The 14,213-nt window shown below is 39.5% G+C and overlaps 1 protein-coding gene across 3 annotated transcripts in view; it reads right to left on the reverse strand.

Moving 5' to 3' along the window:
• Positions 1–2,905: 2,905 nt before the first annotated feature.
• Positions 2,906–14,213, reverse strand: part of SH3TC1 (SH3 domain and tetratricopeptide repeats 1) — a 59,997-nt gene continuing 48,689 nt past the window's right edge. For 2 of the 3 annotated variants that reach the window (XR_003556919.2, XR_008745769.1), the window contains 2 exons: positions 4,412–5,371; positions 2,906–3,051 (listed from right to left, as the gene is read on the reverse strand). Coding sequence is in view for 1 of the 3 variants with exons in the window: in XM_027794754.2 (XP_027650555.2) it covers positions 5,288–5,371 (84 nt within the window). In the remaining 2 variants the exon portion in view is untranslated. Of the gene's footprint in view, positions 5,372–14,213 lie in introns of all 3 variants that reach the window. The other variant, XM_027794754.2, reaches the window with a different exon arrangement.

Below are 14,213 nucleotides of genomic sequence, written 5' to 3' on the forward strand. Positions count from 1 at the left end.
CCCGGGCGCTGCGCGGGGGATGCCGCCCGTCTGCCGGTGGCTCACCGCCCCCAAGGCGGCAGGGCCCGGGCTGAGCCCGGCTGTGGCGAGCCACCCGACGCCAGCAGCAGTGGGTGCGCGACGTGGGCTAAAAAAATGCCGATATATGCATGTAAGAGAACATAGGTGAAGGGGGAGGTTGCGACCTCTGCGAGTGCGGGGGGCAGAAAGCCAGCAGCCGTTTTATCGCTATCATGCTTCTCTTGAATGCTGTCAGCGTTAGTAAGAGCTTCCGTCACCACTGCTACCAAAGGGTAATGAGCTTGGGCCCCTGCGGTGGTATGAAACACCATGGTGCTTGGTCATGGATCCCTTTTTGCAGGTGACGAAGCAGGGACACATGGAGCTGAATGTACCCCTCGGACGTGGCATTACAGCAAGTTGCACGAGACACTTTCCAAACAGCCAAAGGGGATCTGCTGGGCTTCCCACCATCGTGTACCTCAACAAAATATTTGGTAGCTTCTCTAGGATAGTAAAAATGTGTTGGCAAAGCCTTAATTCTTGAGGGATTGGGCTTTTTTAAATCTGTCATTCATCACAAAGTATTCAGTAGCAAGCTTGGGTGGAACACAGCATCTGTGGAACTCTGCTAACTAGTCACCCACACGGTCTTCACAGCATGAAGACTAAACCTTGCCCACGCATGCTGTCTTTATCAAAAAAAACCACTCAATTCGCTCCAAGGGAGCGACTAGTCATAACTTTCAATTTAATTAATCTAGGTATGGGTTGAGCTGGCTTCCAGAAAAGTTAAGCTGACTTCAGGAGAAAGACCTCTGACATAGCTCACGCAGAAACTAAACCAAACTTGGTAAATCTTGCTGTGTATGACACTTCCAACCTTGACTTCTGCCTGCAGTTCCCCCTTCCCTGTTTTTTGTGCAAGGGATAAAACTCATGCAATCCTGGAAGGTACTCCCTCAAGCTTTCTCCTGATGAGAAAGTGAGCCAGGTTTAAGTAGGCACAATTTACTGATCAGCTGCATCTGGCTATAGGTCATAAGAACAGAAAATTGATGATGCTGTCTTCTAATTAAGAACCTCTTGAATGCAGTAGGCAGCACCCAGAATCTCCTGCTACAGTTAGTGTTTTGTTGTTTCCTCTGCTACAGGGGCAGAGTTGGTCCAAGACTGGATTGTTCAAACAGCTGCAGTCTCATGGCAAAGGTATATGTGATAGCTAAAGACACTGCATGTCTTGTGAGGAGAAAACTGTAAAATTTTGCTGTAGAACACATCTTGCCACTTTTTGAAAAGGTAAGATTTCCTAAATTTTTATAGAGCGAGATCTAAAATACAAAAAATGGTGTGGTTTTGATATAAACTTGCCCTTTAAGGAAACAGGAGACTAATAAAAAGATCTGAAACATGAATCAGAAAGAAACAAGAGCTCCGTGTGTAGGTAAAATAATGTCATTCATTATTTATGATGACAGTTACAAGGAAGAGGCTAGGGGAAATGTTTCAAATTACAAATAACAGTCTGAGATACTCTTGTTAGACTATAGCATCTTTAATAGTTGTATTCCTGTTCCTATTAGTTATCTCTTTCTGTAGTCACGCTTGGAGACTTGAAACAGGATATAGGAAAACAGGGTGAATATGGACAGATAAATACAGCAACTAGAGAGTCTGCAATCTAGGATGAGTGTGAGGATGCAGAGAGTAAGGCTAGAAAAAAATGGAAGTCACACCAAGTACTGGGTAAGGTTTCATGGCTCAGTGCTACTTGTTGAACACCTTTCACTAGAATTTGAATTTATTCAAATTCCCACGAAAAGTTTTTTAAATGATAACACATTCAGTAATAGTTCTCCAGAACATGGAAAAATGACCGTTTCATGGATTCTGAATCACCTCCGTCTGTTGGAAATGATGCTTACTGCATAGCTGGAAGGGAGGTGCCTCAAGACAAATCCAAAGCAATGTAGAAAATGTTACTGGTGACTCAGTGGGTATCTGTCTTCTCTCTCGAGGGCCAAACTGTGATTTTATGCAAGTCCCAAAGGACACTGAAGCATGTAGTCACCATGACCTTAAGAGAATATCAGGAGTTAGCTCTAAAACTCACCTACTGCATTCTAAACACTCTTCTTTCCTTTCTCACAATAGGAAAAAAAAGTCCTTGTTGGCTTTTAGTGTAGTTGTCCAGTTTGCCTGCTTGTTTGCATCTCCTGGTGTACGTGCAGGGCACTTTTATGGTCCCCTGCTCTTCCTACTTCTGCCTGACTGCATATGTGTCATTGGAGCCATGGATGCTAATCTCTTCTGTGCTGTGTAGTCCACGTAGCCATGACAGAGAAGTAGGGTGGCACATGACACTACACAGGATTAATAGTGAAATGATGTCTTAGTGCTGCACTGGAGATCTATATGATGCTGGTAAAGGAAGTGCTGTTTGAATGATACGTAAATCTAAATTTATGACCCCATAACCATTAAAATACATACTTATTTGCTTGAGTATAAGACTATTTTCCACTCTGTCTTGTTCTAGTCCAAACTTGGTAATTACATATCAGCTGATTTAATTCTCTCTGTCTCTCAATTTAAATCACAAAGTATTCTAATTCACACACTGTCCTAAATCCTATTATTCTAATTCATGTCTGTGTATTCATAGGTCTTGTAAGTTTATTTGGCGTGAATTTATATGTAATTCAAATTTCTTGTTGTTGTTTCTTTAATACGGTTAAAATTCAGAAACATTCACTTCTGTTATAACCTCACTGTACAAATTGTGTAAGTTAAAGACCACTCTGCCCTCGCCATTGAGGTCTCTAAATTAGGACCACATGTTTAATATTCATCCTCAGTTCCTTGTAGGAGTATTTTGAAAAGAAATAGAAAGCACACTTTAAACTGGAGTAATAAACACTGTTTATTTATCAGATTGTCTGCATCTCATTTCCTGAACTAAACAGCTAAAGTCTGTTTGCACTCCTGACATTGCAAGTCTCACAAGCTGATCCAAGAGAACATCTGTCAGTTTGTTTTCAAGACTGGAAACTGCAGAAGAAAAGAAGAGGTGGGGGGAGAAATAAGACTTTCACAGACACATCAGATCAAACAAAGTGAAAACTTTCTTGGCTGCCTTCATTAGCCAGGCAAGCTATGCCTTAGCAATACACTTTTAAGACAATTTCTTTCTCTTTCTCCCATCCTCTAACAGTAGTCTGTAAGCAGGGGTCATTTTTCTTCTCTGTGTTCTGCTCAAACTGATGCCAATAAATAACTTTTGGAAGCATTAATGAGTCCAAAAATGTGTTCAAGATAAAATTCCAAAGTATACTGAAAACAAATCTAAAAATCAAGAACTTGTTCTCCTCTAAGATGACATACAGCTACTCTGAACTCCTTGCATTTGATGCAAGAGAGAAAAGGTAGGCTTTTTGGCACAGAGACAGGATGATTTGAAGGAAATGCCACAGCCTGCTCTGTTCTTCTCTGTTTCTAGCCAAAAGAACAGTTTGTGTTGGTATGTTTTAGGGGAGGAAATTCAGACCGTTAATAACAGAACTGGCCTAGAAAGCATATGCTTTAAATTCTGTCACAGTCTTAACAGGCATTTTTCTAGCTGTAGAAGGCGGAATTGTACCTCAAACTTTTTTGTTAAATATAAGGCCTGCAGTGAAAAGGCAAGTGTATATTTGAGCAGGTGTTTGGGAACAAAAAAAGCCCAAAACACCACATTTTTTTTATTAGAAAATACTGGTCATAAAAATGAAGGGAATCCATTGGAACAAAGCAAGACAACTTGAGTTTGGAAGTGCTGTTTTACGTGTGAGGATGTGTATAAGGAGACAAGGGCAGATCGGGTCAAAATGTGTGTTTGAAGAGGGAAGAATAGAAAATGAAAGAGGGAAAGTATAGACCCTTTTGTCCATTTGTTTTTCCCCTCCGCAAGATCCAAGAACCAAAATTTCAAGGTTTTTTTTTCTGAGCTGTAGAAGACGCAGATTCAATCTTCTGCTCTTTATGGTCAAGAGCAGGGACTTGGCTTTGATGTTTTGGTGTTGTTGCAGGTAAATACCCTATCTACTCTGGAAGATTCAGTTTTCTTACATAGAATTTTAGAAGCCTTAGTTTTATGCAGAAGCAAAAAGACAAAAAATATGAAACCCACTGTCATATGCAGATTTCCTGCTTTGCAGCCCACCTGTAGGGGCTCCCAGGCCATGCCATTAACAGGACACAAACATTGTGTGAAGGGCCATTTGGCAAGAGCTACCAGGTCTGAGGCTGCAACGTGCAAGCTCAGCTAGCTGGTGAGCGGTTAGGTGGACTAGGCAGACCTAAGGCCAAGTCAGTGCCCAGCAGGATACCCGAGTCTGTAGTTCTATAAAAATACTGCTGTACTGTTCCTTACCTCCTGTTAGCTCTCCAAAGAGATACAGTGACACCAGCTGCTGTCAGTTCAGTATGTGTGGGGCTATCTGAAAGAAAAGAGAAATTGCCTTCAATTCAAACCATGCTTTTGTGGGTTCTTCAGGCAAGACATGTTGCCAGACCCACACTGCATCTGCTTTAGCTGATAGATTTGTGTGTGATCCGAATTTGTGGAACCAACAGTCGCATGGAAATGATCATGAGTCATAGAGACTCCTTATTCTTGTAATAAATGGCTACAGTGAATCGAAGGAAAACATATAAGCATAAATGGGTTTTTGCTTCTCTCTGCTCCATACTCTGCTTTCCTGTTGAAAAGCTGCCTAGAATCTCAAATAACTTCATCCTAGCTGATGTGTCCCTGTGAATATATGTATCCAAGATCCTGCCACATGCAAAAAGGATACAGTGCGCTCAAGAAAGAGGAATGAATTTTAAAGGAATTCGTTAAAAGGAAAGAGGCATTTTTAGATGTATTCCACATGGCTTGCCCCAGTGTGTTTCACCTTAGGGTGCTCTTAATGAATTGTCAGAAGCAACCTAGAAGTGCAGTTCACAGTAGACTGAAAATAAAGTCACCTTATAAGCCTCCAGAAGATCATAAAGTAATAATTAAAAGAATTTATGATTAAGAATGTACCACATCTCACAAACCTAATTTCATCTATAACAGAATAATAGGGATTGAGACTCAGTAAAAGCTGTGGCTGTCATATAAATACATACTGACATTACTAATATTTTTTATACTGTCTTTGATAATACTTTTGTGAGCAAACAGTGAAATTAAAGTCTGGGTGAAACTTCATAATGTATAACTTCTTGGAATTCTGTTGTCCAAAAAGTCATCAGTCCTTCAAAGTCTTCCTGAAATTATGTTAGGCATTTCCACAGGAGCATATCTTGAGTCCAAAACTGTTCTTATTATAACTGCAGCTGACTGCAAGACAAAAGAATAAAAGAATTTAAAATTTAAAATTAAAAAAAAAAATCCTGTAAATAAGATGCAATTCAGTAAGGACAAGTGCAAAGTTCTGCGCTTTGGGACAAGTAATGAGCAATCCAGTAAAGAGGCAGGGACTGACTGGTTCAATACAATTCCATATACAAGTTTTCAAGCTTATAAGACCATCAGCCTGTACTTTGAGGGGGAAAAAACACACCAAAACCACCAAAGCCTCCTCCCCTTGTTGAAACACATAGAACGTTTGTGTATCTTAGCAAAAAACCCAAACAAATAAACAAAAAAAACCAACCTAAAACCCAACCAACTCTTCATGTTCCTCTTTCCTGACTGCTGGTAAGGTCTCTGTTGGAATTCTATGCCTAGATTTTTATGTTCTGCTTCAGAAAATACATTAATCGATTGGAAAGAATCCACAAGACTACAAAATCATTAGAGATTTAGCAATATGCTGTAAAGCTAAACTTGAAAGGTCTGAAATTGTTTAGTCTAAAACAAAGGAAGACAGAAAAGGGACAAGATAAGAGTATTCAGACATGTAAAGGTTTGCAGAAAGAAGAGGGTAACTTCTCTGTGTTCACTGGGGTAGCTCAAGAAGGAAAAGTCTCAACATGCTGCTGGGGAACTTTAGGACTGTTGCTACGAAGATCTTTTTAAATATAAAGGGAGTGATATTTTAAAATGTAAATATAGCAAAGCACTGGAATTGAGTTTTGTGGAGAAAATGTGGAATTTCTGTTTTTTAAGGCCTTCTTTCCAAGAAAGCTTACATAGTTATTGTTCAGAAATTACACTAGAAAGAACTGATCTGCCTCGGGCAGGTAGAATCTTGAACTCCCTTCCTACTTTTTTTTTTTTTTTTTATTTTGTGACCATAATGCAGACAATCTGCCTGATTAAAGAGTATATAATAAGATAGAAGAAGTCCTAAAATGAATTGAGGAAGCTTACTCAGAATTTCAAGAGAAAAGAAAGGAAGGGATTAGAATTAGAGATAAAGAAGGATTCAGTTAAGGCTGTTGCAGACTAGTAGTTTCAGTAGTGTGATAAAATCACAAGGCAAAACCCAAATAGAAATGGCTGTACAAAGTGAAAATGGTTGTACAGCTAGAGTTTGAGGTCTAGGGATGATCAGAGGATAAAGTGGTGAGGGTGAGGAGATCAAAGAGAAATATATAACAGATGGGAGGGCGGGGGGAAGAGAAAAAGTCCCTCCAGATGGCATGTGTTATCTCCTGGAAAGATTGGCAAGATTAGAGAATCTTGCCAAGAGGAGGATGTACTGTGAATAGAGGTATACTAAGTGTATTAAATTCCATTCAACAAGTAAGAAAAGACTTCTTGTGGATTAGTTACTTTTTTAAACACGCAAATTCCATGTTTGAATCCAGCTTGCTCCCTTTGTACTGTCATTATTGGTATCACCAGGTGTTCAATATATAACCATGGATATCTCTAAAACGTCACAAAATCCATCTCCTTCTGTTTTCCATCTCTTCCCCAATTTTTCTTGTTGATACTATCTCATTTTCTGTGACTGTTTTTTTCCTTGCTGGCAGAGTAACAAGGTTCAGGGGCCTGCAGATTTTATGAATCTTTTTATGGTGGCTTGGCGTTGTAGAAGGGTGGTGTGGATGTCGCTGGATATTAGCCAGTCTTTCTGTGAGAGGGTCTGCACAGTGGGTGCCAAGAGGGATGAGGATTGGATGGCTGAAGCAGAATTGTAGAATTAATTACAGAAACAAATATAGAATTAATTCTAGAAATCAGAGTAAAAAGTTTAAATTCATAAAGAAGACTTTTTTCTGCTTAATCCATTAAAGGACAAATTATTCATTTTCAGTTGGAAAAGGTTAGGGGATTTACCGTAAAAAATGGTGCCTGCCTAGGGTACACGGTGCTTTTCTCATCAAATATTTAAGCAATTAATCGAAAGGAAGACTGCTGAAGAAAGGTGGGTTTAGGAGTCTTGTCAGCCGCAAGTTTTCAAACTCATGAGCCTTTTCTTAGTTATTAATTTTAAAAATAATAATCTATATTTTGTTTCTTTTTATTGTCTTCTTTTTATAAGCCTGGGGGTTGTGGGTTTGAGCTTCCCTCCATGAAATGAGAGCTAGAAAATTATTTTACTACGGAATGGAGACTCAAATTACTGCAGTAGTTAATGTTTTAAGAAGAACAGCAAATTTTTAAGATTTTTCCATAAAATTTTAAGAGTTGGAAGCTTTCGTTTAAGTTAGAGGCCTAGAATTTGAAGGTAAGTAGAAGTACTTCTGAGGAATTAAAGAAAAAGACAACATAAGCACAATGAGGACAATTGTAACTGCCTGAATTTTCCCTGTGAAGGCTGAAGGGTGGCAGAAAACAGAAGGAGCTAGCAGAACTCAAAAGCCAGGGTAGGGAAGTTGATAGGATGAGTGAAACCATAAAGTGGCGAACAATGATCAAGTGTAGAGTCAGTAAGAACCTAATTATGTTCTGTCAGGGTCAGTCTGAAGGGCCTGTATCCTCTCATTTATGGTGGCTTAAAACAGGTCCTTGGAGGAGAATAGAGCAGGTTTCAACTGACACTTCTCATGCTAGATGGTGCTGCTGAATTTGGAAGCAGTGGTTTTCTCTCATCCTGCCATAATATTACATTTTAAACTGGAACTCTCTGCCATCTCTGTGACTCAGACTAACTTTGAGTGAAAGGGCTAGACTGTGAAGATGGTGGTTAGATCTTATCGTACAAGCTATGGGCATTTTTATCAGTTTAGCCCTGTGAAATAATTGGCCAAAGCAAGTCAAGAAGACAGGTGTTACAGTTAGACCAAGCTGTTTGCCATAGGGTTTTATTTGCTTACCCTGGCACATTTTATATGATGTCAGCACACAAGGAATGTTTCTGTAGATAAAGCAAACAGCAAATGATTTCATGAGCCTGTTTGTGACAGATGTGTGCAGTGTGAAGAAACATTGTAGCACAAACTACAGCACTCGTCAAGATCATGTTATTCCAGCTCATTAATCACATTTCTCTGGTTTGTCTCCACGGATGACTATCTGTGAAAACTCACCAGCAGTCATGACAAGTCTTTCTGCTTGCCACCCCCTCTACATAGATGCCTGTTGAAATTCTGTGTGTCATTATCGAAGCCACACTGAAAGACAGATGGGCGTTATGCCTCTTTCACGTCTGCTTCACACTCCTTTCCCATTCAGGGTCAAGAGCTGCCTTGTATATGAAATCTCCCACAGTATTTCATGATGAAAAAAATTGTTTTAATCCATATTCTCACCAAATTCTTTTTATCAATGCACTTTAACTAAACAGGTTAAAACTGTCATGGTTTTTTTTGTTGATGACTGGATAAAAGAAGAGCAAATAATAGGCGCTCTTAAATTAGAGGAATTTGCATAATGAAGTTACAGAATCATATTACTGCAGTGAAATCAGAGCATAAAATGTATTTAGAAACATGCAGACCTTAAGGGTAATTTTTTATGTGAGAGAGGAAAAAGAGGAGATGTTTGCCTTCTCTCAACTCCCAAGTACCCAAGGGAATGTATATTTACTGCTATCCCCAGGACTTCTGTGTGCTTCTGGCCCAGTCTTTGGAAAATTTTACTAGTCAAGGAGTCATGCATGCCTGTTTTCTCATCCTTTACTTGTCATGGAGCAGCTGCATTTCAAAGTTTTTACGCAAGAGCAGTGGCTACATACGGAGGAGAACAAGATGAATATATCAGTATTTGCAGTTGTGATCAAATCTGAAAAGAAACTTAGCGTGATGTTCATTGTTACAAGAGAAAACAAAGATTAGAAAATTCCATCAGTAGCAGTGCACAAACTCATGAAGCTTGTTGACAGACAAACCTTTTAATTTTGGACATTTTTGCAGGATGAGTTGGAAAGACAGATTCTTTTATGGATCTGCCAGTTTCTTGGTATTCAGGAATAACAGCAGTGAACCAGTCAGGTCCCCAATGCCATTCAGTCAGCTCAGAGTCTCAAAGCTTTATGTTCCAGCCCCTCTCTCCCCAGCCCTTCTTACTCTTCTTATAGAAGGAAGAAAGCACTGCACTAACCCACAAATCCTCTGCTAGTAGGATTAGTACGAGTTGAAGTTTTCAAAGGCAGTAGAGGAGCTGCTTGGCATTACACAGTGTGACAAAAACATGAGCAACTGAAGAGGAGATGGAAGTCCTCACAACCAGTAAGCTGGAAATTTTAGAAACAGGACAAGTGTGACATAGCTGGTTGGCACTCACTGCAGTGAAAAAAATTCAGGACTATAATTGCTTCTGCACTTAGGCATCTGGATGGCATCTTTGATTGCACATTTGCCTAATTCTTCTCTTCAGAAGATCCACTGAAGGAGAAGGTGGTTTGGTCATGTTTTATATAGCAATATACTGACTGTAGAACTCATCCTGGAAGCAAGAAACAGAATTCTGGACCATTCTTACCTGGAGGGAATTTCAGCCTGCATCTCCCCGATTATTTTTTTTTTTTCCCAACAAGCTATTGGCAATTGTCTTTGAGAGCTCCTGACATTTTCTCTGACCATAAAAATGCAGGGGTCCATCTAGTGTTTAGAATATGCAGCTCAGTGGGATAGGTCTAGTAAAGTCCTGTACATACTTACGCTTTTGCTGCTACACAATATTTGTGCTCAGCAGTCTAACAGGGCCAAACAACTTCAGAGACAGGATTGTTTTGAAAATGGGTAACTACCTACCAGCCCTTTCTGTGACATCCTATCTAGCAGATAAGTTCTAAAATCAACCTATACTATAAAATTCCACTATATTGGTAAATTTTTTTGTAAGAGGTAACAAGACAATGTTTTGCATTATGTATTTTTTCTGGTTTGGTTTTGTTTTGGTTTGTTTGTTTGTTTTTAATTGAAGAATTAGAATGCCATGATGCAAAATCATAACAAAAGGTTGAGTCCTCAGCACGATCAATGCTTGGGATTGATCTGTAGACCATGTATCACAGTAACATATAGCAATAATGGCTTAATTTCACTTACATGGAAAGGAATTGTTAAGGAGGAGATGATAGCTGTCATTTAGACTGTCTTCACATGGGATTACAGAGGTATTTGCTGCTGCCATTTTTGCAGTGTGTCTCCCTCATCTCCTTCCTCTGAATATTCCCAGGTAGGGCCACTGTTTGACTTTTCTCTACCACTGGCCCCTTGTTATACACTCATTCTCCTCACTTGACATTCAAACTTATCTTTCCCATCCCAGTCTCTGGAAATAATTGTTATTTCTTTTTACCTCATCCACACCAGCTCCTCTTGGCTTCTCATCTAATCTGTCAGTAGTGGCTTCCACCATTTTTGAGAGGCTGTCTCATCAGAACTACTTTGTTTAACCTCACCTTTGTCTTATGTGGCTTCTTAAAGAATCTCTCTCCTCCTCTCTCTCCATTCCCCCCCTGCCAACTTCTCACCCCCCTCCCCTTCCCCCACCCCACCCCCACCCCATTTCAAGAGGTGGCTCTTATCCCAGACATTTGACTTGAATGTGATGAACTTCACTCAAGTAAATTGTATGAGTTGTTGAAGTTAAGTGAGTCCTTTTTCAATCTATAGCTAACTTTCCCAAGGATTCTGTTTAAGGATCTCATTTTATAGTCTTTCATGTCAGGCTGAAAAGTTTTTTGAATGGCAAAATATTCCATGGAATAATGAAAAAACTATTCCTAAAGGTGTTTATCAGATAGCTTAGGGACAAGTTGTGCCTTTCAGTGCAAATTCACGCTAGTATTTCAGACACTTTTTGCAGTTATCCCAAAATTCTCATTTGCCAAACTAATCAGTCAAGCCTGTCTGTTGTATTGAGTCCCCAGAGTACAACCAACCCCTTGAATTGTGACAGTATTTGTCCCTACATATCATACTCAAGATATTTTCAAAATTTTTGTTTGTTCATATATAAAGCAACTTGTCCTCCCTTTTTCTCCCTCCTCTTAAGTGTTCTACATTTATCATGTTTAAATGTTTTTATCAACAAATGGCAACTCATCTGGTACCAATATTTAGTAAGCAAATATGATTTAGCAACACTAAATTTTTTCCCCCATTTTCATAATGCTCTTTTCTCAAAATGTGCTAAGTGCCAACAATCTGTTTTTCAATTGTAATTGATGCTTTCATATACAGGCTGTTTAATTGCAGTGCTCTAAAAACATCTGCATGTGGACAGAATCTCCTGGGATTTAGGTTGCTTTTTGATTTCCACTTCTGTCTTTGGAGTTCAAATAACTCCCACTCACCTGACAGCATCAAAAGCAGACCAGAAGAAAAAGCCCATCTGCTTCTGGTGAATTTCCCAATGTACAGCTGACAGCACATTTAGAAAGGAACTGTTTCTAGGGTCAAATCTGGTGCAGCTTTTAGTTGGTAGTACTCATTTGAATTCAGAGGGCAGCAGGAGAGATCCTGGCACCCAACTCAGAGTGAGGAATGCAAAACTAGAGCCAAAATGTTCTAGACTTGTTTTTACCAATATTGTATAATCTTGCCAGGACACTGAGGTTAATGTCTTTCTGCTTGTGAAACGTTCCGTGAGATCTTTAATTGACCACAAGTCACCAAGTCAGGTTTATCTTCCTCAGCAGCGCAGTGCCTCTTCGAAGCACATCGGAAACTGCTTTGGTGCTGACTTGGAGGGAAGGCTGCCATCTTTGGAACTGCTGCCATCAAAGTTTCACTGCAGCACTTGGCAGTTCTTCAAGATCACAGCTTCCACTCAGATTGTAGCCACTCTCAGCCTCCATTGCTTTACAAGATCTGGAGAGATCATAATGTAAGTTTGTACAGTGGCGGACTTCAAGAAAGTGCCTTACAATTTGAGAAACCTTTAATCAATAGCTGATAACTGGGTTCTTTATTATGCAGGCAGGCTAAAATTTCCAGAGTGCGTACAAGTTTCACAATACAAATACAGCTTTTCAAGACACAACTAGAAAGATCAAACCGAGTTAGCTAGTGAAAAGGCAAGATGCATAGGGAACTTAGATGTCTTACTAAGAAGTCTGTCTCTTCAGTCTGATAGCTCCCTCTTAGATATCTAAGTCTAGGGTTAAACTGAAACAGCTTTATTCAATTTGGGGGAAATACAGAAAATTATATGAGCTGGAGAGCCATAACAGTTCTCTGAGGATAGAAAATCCTTATGTATCAATCTGGAGACACTGGCAGAGAAACAAAAACTTCAACGCAGTGTCAGCGGCCAACCACAAAACAAAGACTTTAGCTATTTTTATTGTTACGGACTCTTGAGTTATAGAACAGCAGCATGTTTAGTTAATTTGATTAGTATCGTCAATGGAGTTTAAGGTGCAATTCATTTGGTAAAATGTGGGCATTTACTTTCAGATTAGACAAATAATTCTCTGTGTTTTACTGGTATATTAAATCTATTGATATTAAGATTAACCTGCACACCTGAGCTACATGTACACATGTACATTGCAACTGCTTAGGACTCAATTCAGTTGCCCACATATGAATCTACTGCCATTTGAGCTGCTCCAGGGTATTCCATCTGGTCTGCAAAAGGGCACTGACAGTCCAGAAGGGCATAGCTATCTCATGTGCCCTGTTGTTCCTGGCAGCCCTGTGTAGATGTCTTGAATCCATTAAGGTGTTAAAAATCACAGTCTATACTGATACAATTCAACTGACAGTTGAATTCAGTCCTTGAAGTTAGGTGAGAGAAATCATATGCATTGTGTCTTGTTTCATTTGAGAGCTTGAAAAAAGGTTTAGTTCATCTTTCTCAGAACACACCAGCAGTCTTTCCATGGGTTTTGATGGGATGAATCCCATCAAATGGGATGAATGAGATGAATCTCAGCTATTTGTAATAAAGGTAACAGCTTGGGAGACTGAATAGCTCTCCAAACTGACACTCTCTGGACTGCCTTATTTCCTTTTAAATAAAAGTGAAGCTAGTCAGAATCTAACCTTACTCTCATCTAATAACTGTTTGGTACCTCAGTCCTGTCAGTAGATATCTACATCCCCAATCAAACCAATTAAATTGATAGTAGATATTTATCCAAGACTCAGATTTTATAATACAATAAATTAAGTTTGATTCAACTTACTAGCTCCAAAGTTCTGTAGTGGGACACTACTTGGTAGTCCCAGTAGACCAAGGAAAGGCCAGACAGGCATGGCAATTACCCTAACAGCTGAGGGTCAAGGCATGGCAGTTACCCTAACAGTTACAGTTGAGGCATATTGTAAGGTGGGAAGATGTTGGAGTAATGAGTCCTGATGAACCTTTTCAGTAATTTCTGTCAGGGAATGACCATCCACACTGCTTTTCAAACACAGAGGAATTTGAGAGGGGCTACAGCATTTTTAAAACATACTGAACAATCCAACAAATCCATTCTCTCATTGACAGCGGTGGAGGCCTTCCCACTGGCTCCAGTGTGAACAGGAGTGGGACTCAAAAGCATACTTCTTCTGCCAGAACTCTCAGAGCACTTTACAACCAAAAAATTGCATTTATGAGTTGAAATGCAATACATGTCATCTTCCTGTTAAAATTTCCTTACGCATATAAAGTTGTGCTTCTTGGCACGCAAACAATTGTACTGTCCTTACCAAGCTGGATATCTAGCTGCCTGTTTCCTGATAAAGCCCCTTACAATTCACACTGTTGGTATCTTTACGGCAAATAGCTTTGATGAGTGTGTTTCACTAGGTGTGTTCATGTAGAAACTAAGAACAATGAACAGCAGGCACCATCACATTAATTCGTTAGTCCTAAATTCATGCAAAGACTCAAAAAGAATATACTT

Source organism: Falco peregrinus, chromosome 2, assembly GCF_023634155.1.
Source record: "Falco peregrinus isolate bFalPer1 chromosome 2, bFalPer1.pri, whole genome shotgun sequence".
Taxonomy (NCBI): domain Eukaryota; kingdom Metazoa; phylum Chordata; class Aves; order Falconiformes; family Falconidae; genus Falco; species Falco peregrinus.